This window comes from Amblyraja radiata, chromosome 17 (assembly GCF_010909765.2).
Source record: "Amblyraja radiata isolate CabotCenter1 chromosome 17, sAmbRad1.1.pri, whole genome shotgun sequence".
NCBI classification, from domain to species: Eukaryota; Metazoa; Chordata; class Chondrichthyes; order Rajiformes; family Rajidae; genus Amblyraja; species Amblyraja radiata.
The window spans coordinates 16,199,687-16,218,471 of NC_045972.1; the positions used below are offsets into that span (position 1 = coordinate 16,199,687).

Consider the following 18,785-nt stretch of genomic DNA (forward strand, 5'->3'; position numbering starts at 1 on the left):
CTGTCCACAATCTATGTCTAAATGCCTCCTAAAGATTGCTATTGTACTTTCTTCCTACACATCCCATGCCAGTGCATATCAGGCATTTATCACTCCCTGTGTAAAAATAACTTGCCTTTACACTATGCCATCACCTTAAAGATATGCCTTATAATATTTGACATTTCCACTGATGGATGAAAATTTTGACCATCTATCCTTTCTATGCCTCTCATAGTTTTACACGCTTCTGTTAGGGCACCTCTCAGCCTCTGATGTTCCAGATTAAACAATCCAAAATTCTGGAGTAAACAGATTCAATGTGGCCTTTGAAAAGCAATTGGATTAAAAATTTGAATTAAATAAAATTGTGAACAATGGGAATGGAGCTAGGTGATGGGCGGGATTTCTCTTATAACAGTTGAAAAAGACTTGATGAGCTAAATAGCCTCCTTCTGTGCTATTAGAATGCCATTAACCATCAGGAACCATCATTTTTATTGTGTATCACTCACTAACTAAATGTAAGATCATGGGAATGCCCTGCACATGCTTTGCAGTTAATCACAGCTGATGAGGAAATTCACATCTCTAACATAGAGAGGAACTTCTATTCTCTATCCCCATTTACCTGCTGCTACAAAGTCAACATTTTAATTGATGCAGCTTCTCTGCTGCAGTAAAAGTCTCTCAAAGGTCTTCAGAGGAGAATTATCAAACAAAGAAATGCGATGAGAGCAGCTGGCCAAATATTGTAGTCAAAGCAATCCATCTTACATAATATTTAATTACTTGAAAAATAGATAGAGGCAGATTGGTTGCGGGAAGGAACTCCTGAGCTAAGGACCTTGGCAGTTGATGGTGCATTCACCATCGATTGAGCAATGAGATGTGGAGATAAGCAAGAAGCTAGAATTACAGAAGCAGCTGGAGATGATTAAGAGCTAGGGAGAGATAAGGCTATTGATTTATTGATTTATTATTATTATTATTGTGTGGCGAGATATGTTAAAAACCTTGTTTTGCATGCTCTCCAGACAAATCGTACCGTGCATCAGGTAGTGCAAAAGAGAAAACAGAGTACAGAATGTAGTGTGACTGCTGCAGTTAAAGTGCAAATTAAACAACAGCCCAAGTGTCAGAACAAGGTTGATTGGAAGGTATGGAATTCATCATTAGCATAGGAGACATCCATTCAAGATTTAGAAACAAGGAACTGCTGGTGCTGGTGGATACCAAAGATAGATATGAAGTGTTGGAGTAATTCAGCAGGTCAGGCAGCATCTCTGGGGGAAAAGGACAGGTGACGTTTTGGGTCAGGACCCTTCATCAGACTGAAAGTAGGGAGTGAAGAGCGGGAGGCCAAAAAAGACCGTGACAAATCAAGGCAGGCCACAAATGACCTCAGGCAGGGCAGTGCCTAGTAAGCACATTGTTGGCTAAGGAAGGGGTGATCTCAAGAGGGAATAGCATGTAAATCTGAAGGCAACCAAACCAAACGCCTTCTTTTCCACTCTATGCATCTGTGTCACTACTTTGAGCGAACTAAAGATTTGCACCAACGGTCTCTCTGTACATTAAGGCTCCTAATCTCCCTGCCAATTATCCTACATGCCCTACCAGAATTTGACTTCAACAATAATAACTGGAAAAACCTCTCCCTAGATATCAAGTCTGCTTCACTACTGTATCCTTAATTGGGGTCTAACTGGACCAGGAGCAAGGGGTAACTCAGCAGGCCAGGTGGCATTTCAGAAGAACATGGACAGCTGATGTTTCAGGTAGGGACTCTTCAGCAAGCTATGAATTTGCATCCACTCTGCACATCAAAGCCCCTAAGCTCCCTGCCATCTGTCTATCTATCTTATCTATATTACTAAAAGTCTGTTCTTGACCGGTTTTGGCCATCTGTGCTGCGATTTCCGAGAGAACGCCGCCACCTACGGCCGTCATTTTGGCCACCTTGCTCAGAGCTCCCCTCCGCCGTATGTGTGCCGAGGATTTTTCCTGTCGATGAAAAATGACAGAGATATTAATGTCTTTACAAAATTCCAGGAAGTGGTGTGCCTCTTAGTTAGTTTGAAGTAAAAAAGCACTGCCTGCAAATGGTTGTTTGGGTTGAATTAAAAATGCTCTCTCTCTCTCGCTCTCTCGCTCTCTCGCTCTCTCGCTCTCTCGCTCTCTCTTGAATTTGGTGCCCTTGCACCCCGCTGAAAGTGGTATGAAACTGCACTTGAATTTGGTGGCCTTGCACCCTGCTTGAAGTGGTAGGAAACTGCACTTGAATTTGGTGCCCTTGCACCCCGCTGAAAGTGGTATGAAACTGCACTTGAATTTGGTGGCCTTGCACCCTGCTTGAAAAGGAATTTCAAGGAATAGTCATGAGTCAACTGCCAGCCCACCAGCCGTGAGTGAGCTGCCAGCAGATCGGGCTTGAGGGACTGAGCTGTCACCCCAAGAACCCATACAAGCATTCTAGACCCCCCCATTGGAATTGGTGGAATATTGCGTCGGGGGACCAGCCCTCCCGTGTGAACATGGGACCTACTTAGTCTAGTTCATTCTATATCTTCTACTAGAATTTGACCCTTCTGGTCCAGAGCCGAAATGTCACCTATCCATTTTCTCCAGAGATGCTCCCTGAACCGCTGAGTTACTCTAGCACCTGGTGCCTCTTTTATAAACCCAGCGTCTTGTTTGTAATGAAAAAATGCTTTAGAATTTCCTGCTGTCTATTTAGACTTGCAGAACCACTTTAACCGGTTGGTGAAAGTAAGATTAAAATCAATTTGCATCAATTAAAGTTACGCTCAATGCTTCTCTCTCTATTTAAAGTCTGAAAACGCAGGTGCAGAGAACGGGAGGGGTGGAAAGAAGGCAAACCGATCGGAGAGGCCGAATGACAGATAGATACATCCACCCTTTCTCAAGATGTAACCCTCCTGCCATCCCATGCCTTCTGTCCGATCGCCCCGTCCTCATTACCCTGCACCTTATATCACTAACCTTCCCATGGACGTAACATTAACTACAGTTTTATTTCCACCGAAGCCGGCAGTCTCGCTGGGTATCTCATCCATCTATTAACTTAGGTTTCTGCTTGCTATACACATTTCACGTGAGATAATCCTAAACCACAACTTTATTGAAGAGAAACACTTCGCCGAATATACGTTTGGCAGTGATTTAGTTGCCTGAACCCCAGGGGAGGGCGGAGCTGAGAAACTTACAGCAGGAAGCAACCTCAATTATTTAAAAGCAGGACCTTCCCTTCCCGGTGCAAGTCACCCCCAACCTTCCAGCGGTTGAACTTGCGACGTTATCTCCCGGTCAGTACTCTCCTCCTCCCTTGGTTAAATTAATGTTGATCAAGAGAGAAATGTCACGATGGCACAAAGAGCATTTCTCAGCCTCTTCCAGAAAGTTTCTCTCGTCTTCGCCCGGAGGAAATACCAGCAAGTCTTGGAGGGCGAGGTGAGGCTTTGTAATTTATGTCTTTGGGACTGAGCGAAGCAACTGGGTAATTGTCCCCACAGACTCTCCTGTCAATGTAATCTCTCTGTCCTGTCAATGTCCCTCTGCGCGTTTCACTCTTCCAACCAGTGCAAACACCCTTCCATCAAGTTTAAGTTCGTATTTATTGTGGATGCGACGCTGTAATTTATGAGCAGGTTGAATCCTTGCACTTTACCTACAGCCTGAAGATGGGTCTCGACACTAAATGTCACCTGTTCCTTCTATTGGGAGATGCTGCCTGGCCCGCTGAGTTATTACAGCATTTTGTGTCTATCTTCGGTGTAAACCGGCATCTGCAATTCCTTCCCACGCCTGAAGTCCGAAGTTATACTCTTTTAATTTGAATTTACAACAAAAAGTTGGAGAAAGTTTTGAATGGTGAATAATAAGTTTACAAGGTCATAAGACATAAGGTAGAATTAGATCATTCGGCCCATTCAATCATGGCTGACCTATCTTTCGTTCTCAACCGCATTCTCCTGCCTTCTCCCCGTAATCTTCGACTCTCTTACCAATCAAGTGCCTGTCAATCTCTGTCTTAAATGTACCCAATGATTTGTCCTCCACAGCAGTCTGTGGCAGCCAATTCCACAGATTCACCACCCTCTGTCTCAAGAAATTCCTCCTCATCTCCTCTCTAAAGGTACTCCCTTACTCTGAGGCTGTGGCCTCTGGTCCTAGATTTTCCCATTGGCAGAAACATCCTCTCCTCATTCACTCTATCCCGACTTTTCATGATACTGTAAGTTTCTGAGATCCCCCCCAACCCCTCCCCTCATCCTTCTAAACTCCAGTGAGTACAGGCCCAGAGGCGTCAAACACTCATCATACATTAACCCAATCATCCCTGAGATAATTTTGAGAAACCTTCCCTGGATTTTCTCCAAAGTCATCACATCCCTCCTGAGATATGGAACCTTTAGTGGTGTTAGCTTGTTAAGACAATTACAACCTAAGTATTGTGATAATGTGTTTAACAATGATAACTAATTTCTAACTTATTTTTCCATGTTATGTTTATGGTTCTTTATGCATCTTATCATTCTTTATTTCCAAACTATCACAGCACCACTGGTTTATTTCCAACACTCATTAATAGGAAATGTGGAACCAGAGGGTGGGAAGGTGGGCAGAAGGGAACAGGGGAGGGAGAAGAATAAGTAAAATGGGGGATAGACACAAAATACTGGAGTAACTCAGCGGGACAGGCAGCTTCTTTGGGGAGAAGGAATGTGTGACATTTCGGGTCGAGACCCTTCTTCAGACTCAGTGGCCTAAAGAACCTACAGGCCAAGCATAGACCAAGCAGCCACCACCAAGCACGGGCTCTATTTGCAAGGGCCAGCTGAAGTTGACAAATGTAGCTATTTTGACTCCCATTCCCATCCCCGATTGCAAAAATGAGACCAGGCAAGAAAGTGGAAGAACAGCGCCTCGTATTCCACTTGGGGAACCTACGACTCAAAGGCATGAATACTCTCCAATTTTAGTTAACTCTTTCCACTCCCTCCCCTCCTTCCCCAATTACACTCCTCATTCCTTTCCAGTTCCCATCCCCCCTCCTTTCTCATCACCCATCCTTATCTGTTTCCCTGGTCCCATCCACCCACCGTCTCTGTTTCTATGTTTCATTCCCCATCTTACTTTCTTATCAATAGTGGAGAACGTACAAACTCCGTACAGACAGTACCCGTAATTGGGATCGACCACGGGTCTCTGGCGCTGCAAATGCTGTAAGGTCCCATCCCCGATTGCAAAAATGAGACCAGGCAAGAAAGTGGAAGAACAGCGCCTCGTATTCCACTTGGGGAACCTACGACTCAAAGGCATGAATACTCTCCAATTTTAGTTAACTCTTTCCACTCCCTCCCCTCCTTCCCCAATTACACTCCTCATTCCTTTCCAGTTCCCATCCCCCCCTCCTTTCTCATCACCCATCCTTATCTGTTTCCCTGGTCCCATCCACCCACCGTCTCTGTTTCTATGTTTCATTCCCCATCTTACTTTCTTATCAATAGTGGAGAACGTACAAACTCCGTACAGACAGTACCCGTAATTGGGATCGACCACGGGTCTCTGGCGCTGCAAATGCTGTAAGGCTGCAACTCTAGTACTGCGCCACTGTGCCGCACAAATTGGTGCAGCTCTGCATAGAATTAACTTACAAATATTAATGCATGTTCTCCTGATCAAGTCAAGTCAAGAGAGTTTATTGTCATGTGTCCCAGATATGACAATGACATTCTTGCTTACTGCAGCATAACAGAGTATTGTAAGCATAAATACAGAACAGTTCAGTGTGTCTATACAGCATAGACCATATATATATACATATTAATAAACAGGTAAAGTGCATTAGGCTGTTATAGTTCAGAGTTTGTTTGATGGTGAGTTTAGTAGCCTGATGGCTGTGGGGAAAAAACTGTTCCTGAACCTGGATGTACCAGATTTCAGGCTCCTGTACCTTCTACCTGATGGCAGCGGGGAGATGAGTGTGTGGCCAGGATGGTGTGGGTCCTTGATGATGCTGCCAGCCTTTTTGAGGCAGCGACTGCGATAGATCTCTTCGATGGTTGGGAGGTCAGAGCCGATGATGGTACTGGTCACAACTTTCTGCAGTCTTTTCCGCTCCTGGACGCTCAAGTTGCCGAACCAAGCCACGATGCAACCAGTCAGTATGCTCTCTTACTGTGCACCTGTAGAAGTTCGAGAGAGTCCTCTTTGACATACCGACTCTCCGTAGTCTTCTCAGGAAGTAGGGGCGCTGATGTGCTTTCTTTATAATTGCATCAGTGTGCTGGGACCAGGAAAGATTTTTGGAAATACAATGAATCCTTCACAGATACAATGAATCCTCCAAAAAAATGCCCTTTTGATGTGGGCACTGGTCCCATATCATGTCAAATGAAGGATTGTCTCTACTTCCAATAATTACTACCTTTTACATTCTGCCTGATGACAATCATTCCGTTTGTACCTGTGCTTCATAACTTGACACAATTTGTCTGAGAATATGCAATATGTTTACAGGTCATATGCATTAGTTTTTAAAGTACTGAATGGTAATTTAAAGTGCACGGAAAATTTATGCGCCCAAAAGCAAAGTCGTTCAGTCAGTACAAAGAGTATGCTTACAGAAAGTCTAAATTCTTATGAGAACATTAAACAATTTATACACAATCAAATTCCCTATCTTAGACAATCAGTTCTCGACTTAAGTAGCGAGTCCCGGTAATCTCTAATCTGCCTAATGTACAGCAAAATGAAGTACATAGCCAGCCATAAAGTAAGCAGTAAATGCTGCAAACATTCAGCAGGTCAGGCAGAATCTATGAAAAAAGAAACAAAACAATGTTTTGAGTCCAGAAACCTTTATCAGAACTCTTTTAGAAGGGAAGACGTGAAGTGCTGGAGTAACTCAATGGGTTGGGCAGCATCTGTGGAGAACGTGGATAGGTAACATTTGGGTCAGGACTCTTCTTCTGAGCGGGAGGAGAGATTTTGCAGTGGAGCAATGAAATGCAGAAACAAGGAATAGCAGATGCAGAAAGAAGGAGAATTTCTTCAAAGTAGCATACCATGTGGAGATTGAGGAGGAAAACTTTTTCAAAGTAGGCTACCTTGAGGAGTCTAAAGAAGGGTCTTAACTGAAACATCACCTATCCATGTTCTCCAGAGATGCTGTCTGACCCATCACTTTGAGTTTTCTCTTCTAAAAGAGTTCTGATAAAGGTTCCTGGACCCAAAACATGAATAGTTTCTTTTTCCATTGATTAATTTATCTTAAACCAGCGTTTGCAGTTCCTTGTTTCTACTCTGCTCAAGAACACTTTGATGTTTTAATTTTTTTATTTGTCTCGTCAGCCAGTCTAGTTATATTTCCATGGCCTTCCTAGATGTTCAGCTAGTATGAAACACACACTCTATACCTAGAAAAAAGAACAAATCCTATATACTTAATTGAAGGTGTAATTGAGTAATGTGTTCTCAAAATATCATGGGAAAAATATAATAAGCTAACAAATACCATGTATGCTTTATAATCTTGCTTTGGAATCCTAACTCTCAAACTTCGAATCAATGTTGAGGCATAAAAATAAGATGGCTTTAAACAATGCAGGCCTTCACTTTAGGATGAATATTAATACTGCTTTTAGTTTTCAAGTACAAATTCCTTCATCTTATAACTAGGTTATTGCATGTGTGAAACATTATTTGCAATGATGCATTCCTTGCCCTAAGGATTAAATGAAGTTGCTTCTGAAAACTTGGTGCTACATGAGTATTGCATCCATTACCTTGGATGAGGAATGTGGTTTGATGTGTGAAGGTGTTGGGAAACTGGTTATGGAGTACTTTATGCGCTTTAAATAGCTAACAGTTTTATTAATGAATACGCCACATCATCAATTACTGCTTTACAATTTAACAGGAAGGAGCTTGGAGAGAGGTTTATGCAATTATGCTGACCAATTAGAAAAAGAATGTCTGGTAACAAAATAGAATAATCTCCATTCAAAAAAATTTTGCCGCAACAATGGATTTTGCCTGCGATTCTCAAAGTAATTCTGTTAGACTCGGGACTCCATTATCTGCAAAGTGGTCAGTTTTGTGACCATAATCTGGCAGCCATTTCCCAGTTAATTTCCTGCAGGATTTCCCAGTGGCCCAATGGTGAGGTGAGGTTAGCTCTGCTGACAGATTATGTACAAGGTTGGATCTGATAATGTTAATCTTGGCCAAATTGGAGAGGCTAGGACTTTAAAATGGAGTAAAAGCTCCAGGGCTGCTGGAAGATTAGGTCAATTTTGATTTGCTCTCTGCAGAGCTGGGACAAGCTGCGGAGTGGTGCCAGTGTGTCTAGAGCCTAGATACAAGTTGCAAGAAAAGAATAAGAACATCTGCAGATGCTGTCAATTAGGTGCAAAATGCATAGAATGGATTGGATGGCTGCAAACCAGACATACACCTTGTAAATAATTGTAAATAATGTTGCAGAGTTCTACTTTGCCAAGTGTTGATTGGATGAGGTATTGAGCCCAGTCTGGGTTTCTCGCAGATTAGGGCAAATGTTTCAAAGTTGGCTTCCTTGAGAAGTCCGGTGTGAATACAATGTATTGAGCTGCTGTGTTATTGGGTTAGGGAAATGTCTGCTATGTATGGGGTTAATCAATATCTGTAATTATTAAGAGACCACCCCCATGTGGTTCGGCCCCTCGTGGTCCCGGGACATATAAAGGTCCGCTACCAGGAGGTCCGGCGTTGATCTTCTGGGAGAGCGCTTGGGACAGCGTGACTTTCTGGAGTGTCTCTGTCTGAGCGAGGCCTAGAGGGCTTGATCAGGCAGATACGAGGATCAAACCCGCGGTGGGGATAGGTACAGTAGTTGAACTGTAATTGCGCTTTGTTAAAATAAAGTTTAGTTCAAGTGCTTGATTCAGTGTTTTTACTGAAACTAGACTGGGGAGAAGCTTAGATACGAGCAATTTACAATATAAGGTCAACAAGTGCATTTATTTCAATGGCAATTGTAGGCTGCACAGAAGACAAGGGTAAGTGGCATTTGCTTTAGTTATTCCTACTTTGTTTCTTGACTTTAATTATTAAAATTAATTATTAAAAATGTTCAATCTTTTCAGGTTTTTAGTTCTGCTTGAATAATTTTAAAATGTTTTCTAATGTTAGAGCAAGGTGTTTTCAGTTGGCAACTGCTGCAGTAGAAAGTTGCAATCATAACAAATTGTGAGTTCAAAGGCAAATTTACATGTCTCCAATCCTAAAATGAATGATGTGACATTTGGACATTTGGACATTTGGTGCTTCTTTGGGTTTTCCAAGAACTTGGGACATTTGCATGAGAATAATTGGAGATGTGGCTAGGGTTTTATTGCTTTGTGCAATATTTTACAGATATTAGAATATATATTCTACAAAGTTAATATAGCAATCCCAATTAGACAGTGCAGTGGGACAGTAGTTAGTGATGATGCCTCACAGCTCCTGTGCCTGGATTCAATCCTCTGTGGATTTTTCATGTTCTCGTTGTGATAACTGATAATTAAGTGGGCACATGGGACTGATGGGAATGCATGGAGAGCCAGTAGATACTCAATGGATTGTGTGGCTTTCTATGTCATAAGAAAATATGAGAAACGAGTGAGGCCCAGTGCAAATTGGAGGACCAGCACCTCATATTTCGCTTGGGCAGCTTGCACCTCAGCGGTATGAATATTGACTTCTGTAACTTCAATTAACCCTTGCTTTCCCCCTCTCTCTCCATCCCTCCCACTTCCCGGTTTTCCGACCAGTCTGACTGTCCCCGATTACATTTTATCCGTTTGCTTTGTTGCCACCTTCTCCCAGCTAACAATGATCTATTCTACATTTTCCTTGAACTCAAACTCTTTTGATTTCACACACTTTACCCGTCCTTATCATTGTGTCTCCCTCTCCCCTGACTCTCAGTTTGAAGAAGGGTCTCAACCCGAAATGTCACCCATTCCTTCTATCCAGAGATGCTGCCCGTCTCGCTGAGTTGTTTCAGAATTTTGTTCCAGATTGGTGTAAACCAGCAGGTCCTTCCTAAACATGAGAACATGGGGTTTGTATTTGAAAAGCAAAAAACTGCAAATTCTGGAGATCTGAAATAAAACCAATAAATACTGAGAATATTCAAAGATCAAGCAACATTTTGTTCAGAGAGAAACAGTCAATTGGCCAGTTCTGATACAAAATAGATCGGGGGGTTATTAGGAATTGTTAAATCCTTTGAGTCTGAAGGGCTCTATATCAACAGATGAGCTGATACTATTCTAATGAAGTGCCACAGGCATTCAAGAGCATCTGTGTTTCCATGTCGGTAGCAGTTTCCATTTCAAGTCATTTGGCCTAAACATTAAATTCAGTAATTTCAGGTAATCAGGCTTTTCAGTTTGTATATGAACTGCCCATCATCAAATTCTAATGTTATCTCAATTTTTCAGTCAGGATCAAAATACAGGAGCTTGAAAGCCCGGATGCTCAGACTCAAGTACAGCTTCTCCCCACTGTTATCAGACTCCTGAATCAATCAACTGCTTCACACCCAGTTCCCAGAAATGCTGCCACATATTCTTGCTCTTACCCTTACCTCAGTCGGCGAATCTGCTATTATATTTTTTTTTTAATTTGCATACTTGTGTAGGAAGGAACAGCACATAGACACACAATGCTGGAGTAACTCAGCGGGACAGGCAGCATCTCTGGAGAGACGGAATGGGTGACGTTTCCAGTCAAGACCCTGCTTCAGACAGGGGAGTGGGAGGCTAGAGATATGGAAGGTAAAGTGTGAAAACGACAGATCAGAGCAGGCGATGATAAGGAAGTGTAGAATGGTACTTTCTTGTTGGCTGACTCGGAGAAAGTAGTCAATTTATTGAGGTATCTGATGTAATGGAAACTTGTAAAATTTTGTTGTACATGGGTCATGTTACAATGACAATAAAGAAACTATTCTATTCTACTATTGTGACGCCTTGGATCAGTAGGATGATTGAGATCAATGCAGGTCAGGGATGAATTATCCCTAGGTTAATATTCATGAAACAAGCATGTTCAGTTGGCTTTCAGGCATCAGTGCCTTTCTCCCAGTAACTGGATCAAGATGGGTTAATGGTTGTACATTGCTCAGCAAAGTTTACAAATAAAAAATGCAAACCAACAGCAGACACCAGATGACACATAGGTTAGCATAATCGAGTGCAAGTAACATTTAAGCTACATAAGGAGTATTGTATTCAGTTTTGGTTGCTCTGCTGTAGGAAGGATGTCATTAAGCTGGACAAAGTGCAGAAAAGTTGTACAAGGATGTTGCCACAACCCAAGTTCCTAGTGCTACAGAGAGAGATTGGGGAAGCTGGGACTTTATTATTTGGAGTGCAGGAGACAAAAGCCTAATCTTATAAAACCATGAGGAGAATTGATAGGGTGAATGCATACTTTTTCCCGGTATAGGGGAATCAAAAACCAGGGGATGTAGGTTTAAGATGAAAGGGGAATGATTTAATAGGAACTTGCGAGATAACGTTTTCACTTCAAGGGTTGTGGATATATGGAACAAAATGCCAGAGGAGGGTCCAGCCTTGTTCTTTGTATTTACTCAGCTCAATCTACATCCACTCATTTGGGATTGTCTCTGTAAAATAATTTCATTCCATATCCTATTTCAAATATTGGCAAAGCGTCATGGAACTACATTAGAGTTCATGATCTATAGTTCCTTGTGCTTAGATTAGTTTAGAGATACAGCAGGGAAACAGGCCCTTCAGCAACATAGCAACCTTTCATTGCAACATAGTGTAGCCAACACATTGGTGCTTTTCTTACCCATTGCAGGTTTGTAAATAAATGTCATTCATTCATTGATTAGGGTAAAGCAATCATTCAACCCGAATATCATATGGATAGAGATGGAGGGATAACTCTACTGGGGTAACTTTTCAGACTTATGATCAACAGCCCGAATATCAACAGAAACTGGACTTTGGATCCTGATGTAATACGTGGAATACACCACTGAATTCTATTACTTGCAAACCTTCAGAACCATTTATTTGCGCACTGTTGCATAGACCCACCTGCTGATGGAACTCCCTTTGGCATTTCCAGACCTGCTTCCCTGCTGTATCCAGGGCCGGTTTTAAGCCGATTTGACCGATTGCCCCCAATTGGGCCCCGCGCCTAATGGGGGCCCCGCACTAATGTTCCGTATTTCGTACGGAAATACGAATTCTCTTTGTTAAATAAAGATTATATTTTTTAATTCGCCATGCGGATTTTTTTTTTAAACGACCATGTATAACAACCGCTGCACGGCCATCAGACACAAACGATTTGTTAACTAGTACTGTTAGCACTTCTTAACATGAAGTTGTTAACAAGTTGTTATATCAATCTGCATCCATCCACATTCCTCAGTAAATGTTATTGTGTTTTGAATGAGTATTAATGACGCCGTGTTCCTTTGTATAAAATTCACGCGGCGTCATAAATACTTGTTTAAAACACAATTACATTTACTGAGGAATGTAGGTCGATGACACATTGAGAATTTCTTTAAACTCACCATCATGAGTGAGGGCCCCGGACCGCGAGAAGGGGCTTCTTCCTGGTGGGCAGGTTAGTCATTCACCTACCGACCCACGTTGTGTCTCTCTGTGCTTTGCTCTCTCTCTCCCTCCTTCTCTCTCTCCCGCTCACCATCTCGTCTCTCTCTAGCTCTCCCACTCCCTCGCTATCACCCTGTCTCCTCAGCATTCCCGGAATCATTGACGTTTAGCGGTAGACAAAAATGCTGGAGAAACCCAGCGGGTGAGGCAGCCGCCTTGACCGCTGAGTTCCTCCAGCACTCTGTGTTTTTTGTTTGGCTCTGAAGTTGAAGGTGGCTCAGCGGGACGGGCATGGGCTCTGGGAAGAGGGTTGCGTTTCTGGTCGAGACCCGTCTTCAGACAATCACAAGTACTCTCACCGACGAGAGTTCCATTCAGTCTGAAGAAGGGTCTTCTCTCCAGAGTCGCTGCGCTGCCTGTCCTGCTGAGTTACTCCAGCTTTATGTCTATCTTCAATTTCAGAGAAATACAATTTCTCACGGGGGGCTTATAACGTCTCTAAACCCCTCTGGGACCCTCTGAACACCTCTAAACCCCGTCTTTACCCCCCCCCCCCCCCTATTTCCCTCTACAACACTTCTGAACACTTCTAAACCTATCTGAAGCCCTCTAAACATCTCTAAACCGTTTAAACCCCTCTAAACTAGGAGGCTACAAGGTGACTTGTATAGGCTGGGTGAGTGGGCAAATGCATGGCAGATGCAGTATAATGTTGATAAATGTGAGGTTACCCACTTTGGTGGCAAAAACAGGAAAGTAGACTTTTATCTGAATGGTGGCCGATTAGGCAAAGGGGAGATGCAACGAGACCTGGGTGTCATGGTACACCAGTCATTGAAAGTAGGCATGCAGGTGCAGCAGGCAGTGAAGAAATCGAATGGTATGTTAGCATTCATAGCAAAATGATTTGAGTATAGGAGCAGGGAGGTTCTACTGCAGTTGTACAGGGTCTTGGTGAGACCACACCAGGAGTATTGCGTACAGTTTTGGTCTCCTAATCTGAGGAAAGACATTCTTGCCATAGAGGGAGTACAGAGAAGGTTCACCAGACTGATTCCTGGGATGTCAGGACTTTCATATGAAGAAAGACTGGATAGACTCGGCTTGCACTCGCTAAAATTTAGAAGATTGAGGGGGATCTTATAGAAACTTACAAAATTCTTAAGGAGTTGGACAGGCTAGATGCAGGAAGATTGTTCCCGATGTTGGGGAAGTCCAGAACAAGGGGTCACAGTTTAAGGATAAAGGGGAAATCTTTTAGGACTGAGATGAGAAAAACATTTTTTACACAGAGAGTGGTGAATCTCTGGAATTCTCTGGCACAGAATGTAGTTGAGGCCAGTTCGTTGGCTATATTTAAGAGGGAGTTAGATGTGGCCCTTGTGGCTAAAGGAATCAGGGGGTACGGAGAGAAGGCAGGTACAGGATACTGAGTTGGATGATCAGCCATGATCATATTGAATGGCTGTGCAGGCTCGAAGGGCCAAATGGTCTACTCCCGCAACTATTGTCTATGGTTCTATGACTGCGTCCAACTGCTGTCTGGTTCGTTGATCGGTTTGCTAGATGTGAACTATTTTGGGAGAGAAAAATGCTCACGGCAGACCAAACGTGTTAAACAGAAATTGGTCAGATATTGAGCTTTACACAGTGAGAAATCATGTGAAATAATCACTGAATTTTAAATGAATGTACCTGCATGTTATACTGTTTAGTTTGGAGATACAACCAGATAGTCTGGTTGATACAACCAGTTTAGTTTGGAGATACAACCAGATAGTCTGGTTGATACAACCAGATTAGTTTGGAGATACAACCAGATAGTCTGGTTGATACAACCAGATTAGTTTGGAGATACAACCAGATAGTCTGGTTGATACAACCAGATTAGTTTGGAGATACAACCAGATAGTCTGCTTGATACAACCAGATTAGTTTGGAGATACAACCAGATAGTCTGGTTGATACAACCAGATTAGTTTGGAGATACAACCAGATCCACTGAGTTCGCACCGACCCGCGATTTTTGTTACAGATTTGACAATTTTGTTTGGCGGCCAATCAATCGTTGTCTCTAAGGGGGTTGCATCCAATCACCAACCACCTTGCTTTAAAATTCCCGTCCAATCACAAATAGATCTCCTCCCGTCCAATCAGCCGCTGTCTCCAAGGGCATTGTGTCCAATCACATAATGCAGTTTAATGGTAATTAGCTGCTACGGTAAAGGTTGGAAGCAGCGGAGCTACTGACAGTGAAACGGGAGGGAGCGGGAGAGATTCACAGTGTATCCATCACACCCTAGTGTACAATTTCATAATATATACTAAATAACTGGGCTGACACACCTTGGCTGGGAATCTGGGGTTCACCAAAATTGTTCCCAATTGGGCCCCGCACCCCCTAAGGCCGGCCCTGAGAGTAGGGGCCCCGCCATCAGTTTTCTAATTGGGCCCCGCAATTCCTAGCACCGGCCCTGGCTGTATCTCTAAACTAATCTAAGCACAAGGAACTATAGATCATGAAATCTAATGTAGTTCCATGACGCTTTGCCAATATTTGAAAATATGATTCACTCTAGGATATGGAATGAAATTATTTTACTGAGACAATCCCAATGGTTTACCATATAAGCAAAATGTTTAACATTGATATAGATTTCAGAATTTGGATTGGAGCACATATTTTTTTTTAAGGCTTTTTATTGTGTGGGGTGGATCCAAAGTTCAGATTCCAAAAAAGATTAATGTCTCACAGAAAGTTAAATACATTCTGATTTATAATAGGAATACAGGCCAAATGAGTGGATGTAGATTGAGCTGAGTAAATACAGAGAACAAGGCTGGACAGCCACAGCACAGTTGAAGGTTTGATTTCGTTGTGTCGCAAAGGAATATTTGTCCAGACTTCCTCAACATCAATAAGGGTGAGGTAAGGTCTGTGGTTTGGCAAAATCACCGTGGCAAAGCTGTTAGAGCCAAGGCCTCACATCGCCAGAGATCCGGGTTCAATTCTGACCTCTGGTTGCTGTCTGTGTAGAGGTCGCACGTTCTCCCTGTGACCACGTGGGCTTCCCCTGAGTGCGGTTTCCACTCACATCCCAAAGATGTGCTGGTTTGTAGGTTAATTAGCCTCTGTAAATTACCTCTAGTATGTAGGGAAAGTGGGATAACATAGAGCTCGTGTTAACCGCAAGGCTCAGTGCTGGGACCCCAGCTATTTACAATATATATTAATGATCTGGATGAGGGAATTGAAGGCAATATCTCCAAGTTTGCGGATGACACTAAGCTGGGGGGCAGTGTTAGATGTGAGGAGGATGCTAGGAGACTGCAAGGTGACTTGGATAGGCTGGGTGAGTGGGCAAATGTTTGGCATGATGCAGTATAATGTGGATAAATGTGAGGTTATCCATTTTGGTGGCAAAAACAGGAAAGCAGACTATTATCTAAATGGTGGCCGACTAGGAAAAGGGGAGATGCAGCGAGACCTGGGTGTCATGGTACACCAGTCATTGAAAGTAGGCATGCAGGTGCAGCAGGCAGTGAAGAAAGCGAATGGTATGTTAGCTTTCATAGCAAAAGGATTTGAGTATAGGAGCAGGGAGGTTCTACTGCAGTTGTACAGGGTCTTGGTGAGACCACACCTGGAGTATTGCGTACAGTTTTGGTCTCCAAATCTGAGGAAGGACATTATTGCCATAGAGGGAGTGCAGAGAAGGTTCACCAGACTGATTCCTGGGATGTCAGGACTGTCTTATGAAGAAAGACTGGATAGACTTGGTTTATACTCTCTAGAATTTAGGAGATTGAGAGGGGATCTTATAGAAACTTACAAAATTCTTAAGGGGTTGGACAGGCTAGATGCAGGAAGATTGCTCCCGATGTTGGGGAAGTCCAGGACAAAGGGTCACAGCTTAAGGATAAAGGGGAAATCCTTTAAAACCGAGATGAGAAGAACTTTTTTCACACAGAGAGTGGTGAATCTCTGGAACTCTCTGCCACAGAGGGTAGTCGAGGCCAGTTCATTGGTTATATTTAAGAGGGAGTTAGATGTGGCCCTTGTGGCTAAGGGGATCAGAGGGTATGGAGAGAAGGCAGGTACGGGATACTGAGTTGGATGATCAGCCATGATCATATTGAATGGCGGTGCAGGCTCGAAGGGCCGAATGGCCTACTCCTGCACCTAATTTCTATGTTTCTATGTTTCTAACCAATTATCAATGATCAGTGTGGATTTACTGGACCGAAGGGCGTGTTTCCCTACCGCTTCTCCAATCTAAACTAATCACAGGAACCGTAGATCCTGGAATCTAATGTAGAGCGCTCAATACTAGAGTAACTCAGCAAGTCCGGAAGCATCTCTGGAGGAGGCTCCCAACCCTAAACGTCATCTACCCGTGAACACGAGAGATACTGCCTGACCCACTGAGCTACTTGTGAGTGGCTGCTAACCAGCAGCCGTCCGTTTTAACTCACTTTTTTTTCGACTTTTAGTAAGTCCTGTCCTTTGTCTGTTGGAGAATGGACTTTTTAATGTGGGGGAAGGAGGTAATTATACTTCTAGGTCCCTACCTGCTCGGTGAGGCAGCTTTTTCTCTGGGCTGCCACGTCGGCCCGTCCTCGTGGCCTACCAGCGGGCGTGGAGCGCCGTTTCCTGGCGGGGACCGCCCAGCACCTAGGCTTCGGTGGCGGCACAGCGCTGGAGCGCTATCGCGGAGCGGAGCGGGCGATGCCTTGCCTGGGTCGCCGCGCTGGAGCTCCGGTGAGCTGTGACCGCCGAGATCAACACCTCCGGGCTGCGGATCTGCGGAGCGGGCGGCGCCGACTCTAACATCGGGAGCCTGGGAGCTCCAAACCGGCGCGGCCTTGTCGGCTTCGGAAGCCACGGTCCCTAGCTAGGAAGCGGCCGTTCCAGGTGGCCCAGCCGCTGAGAGGACTCTCCCGACGCCGGGGCAACACCACCCGGTGAGAACGGCCAGGAACATCGGGCCTCCGTAGAGGCAATTGCGGTGGCCTCAATAGGCTTGACTTTGGGTGAACTGGGGATGGGGACTGGACATTGTGCCTTCCCCCACAGTGGTATCCATTGTGGGGGGATGATTTTTTTGTCTGTAAGTAAACATGTTAGTCTGTGTCCAAGATGGCTGTCGGAAGGCAGAGTGGACGCTGGCGCGCTTTAGCTGCCGCTGCTCTCTCTTCACATTGTGTTTTTGATTTTTGTTGTCTTTGGATTGAATTCTGTTTTTAATTTGTGTTTCTGTGATGTCTTTATTATTTATTTTATTCCGATTATATGTTTTATTATTCTTGTTAATCTCTGTAAGGTGTCCTTGAGATTTCTAAAAGGCGCCCAAAAATAAAATGTATTATTATTATTTATTTACTTTAGTACTTTGTATTCTACAAGCATTTCACATCTTTTAATGACATTGTGTTTCCAGGTTTAAAAAATGGCAAATTTGTGATTCTTGTCAGCGAAAAGAAGATACTTTTCTAAAGATACAAAGTACTAAAGTAAATAAATAATAATAATACATTTTATTTTTGGGTGCCTTTTAGAAGCAAAAATTTACAGATACCAGAAATAAAGCCACATAATGAGGAAAGTAAGAGGATTTAAAACTAAATACGGGAAGGGCTTGGTAAAGATATGCTAAAGCAGAGACAGGAATAGAGATAGAGGTATTAAAATGGTGAAGGATCTGTGCCAAGAAGGGATGGAGTCAAGGTGTGCCAATAGATATGATTAGAGGTTACTAAAATAATTAATCAATAATTGATCAGTTTATGAATGCATGTAGACACACAAATGAAATGAGCACATTAAGAGAGATAAATAAGTAGGATTTGACAGCCATTATGAAGATGTAGCTGTAGGCAATGGATTGAGGGCATAGAAACAATCGGAACTTGGCAAAGGCAGATCCGCAGCCCGGAGGTGTTGATCTCGGCGGTCACAGCTCACCGGTAAACTTGGTAAACTTCCTCAAAGTTATATATAAATGATGATAACAATATTCAAAAGTTCATATGATCATGATTTAAATTGCTGACTGTACAATCATTTTTTAAACCTCGATATAGAAAAAAAGTTCTTACATTCTACCTAGAAAAAATGATTTACTATTGAAGCACAGCGTTGCA

At 43.2% G+C, this 18,785-nt stretch overlaps 1 protein-coding gene across 1 annotated transcript in view; it reads left to right on the forward strand.

Moving 5' to 3' along the window:
• The first annotated feature begins 3,223 nt into the window (after positions 1-3,223).
• atp2c2 (ATPase secretory pathway Ca2+ transporting 2) overlaps positions 3,224-18,785 on the forward strand; it is a 70,924-nt gene continuing 55,362 nt past the window's right edge. The window contains exon 1 of the mRNA XM_033035784.1: positions 3,224-3,453. Within this exon, the coding sequence (XP_032891675.1) occupies positions 3,367-3,453 (87 nt within the window). The 5' untranslated portion in view covers positions 3,224-3,366. The remainder of the gene's footprint in view (positions 3,454-18,785) is intronic.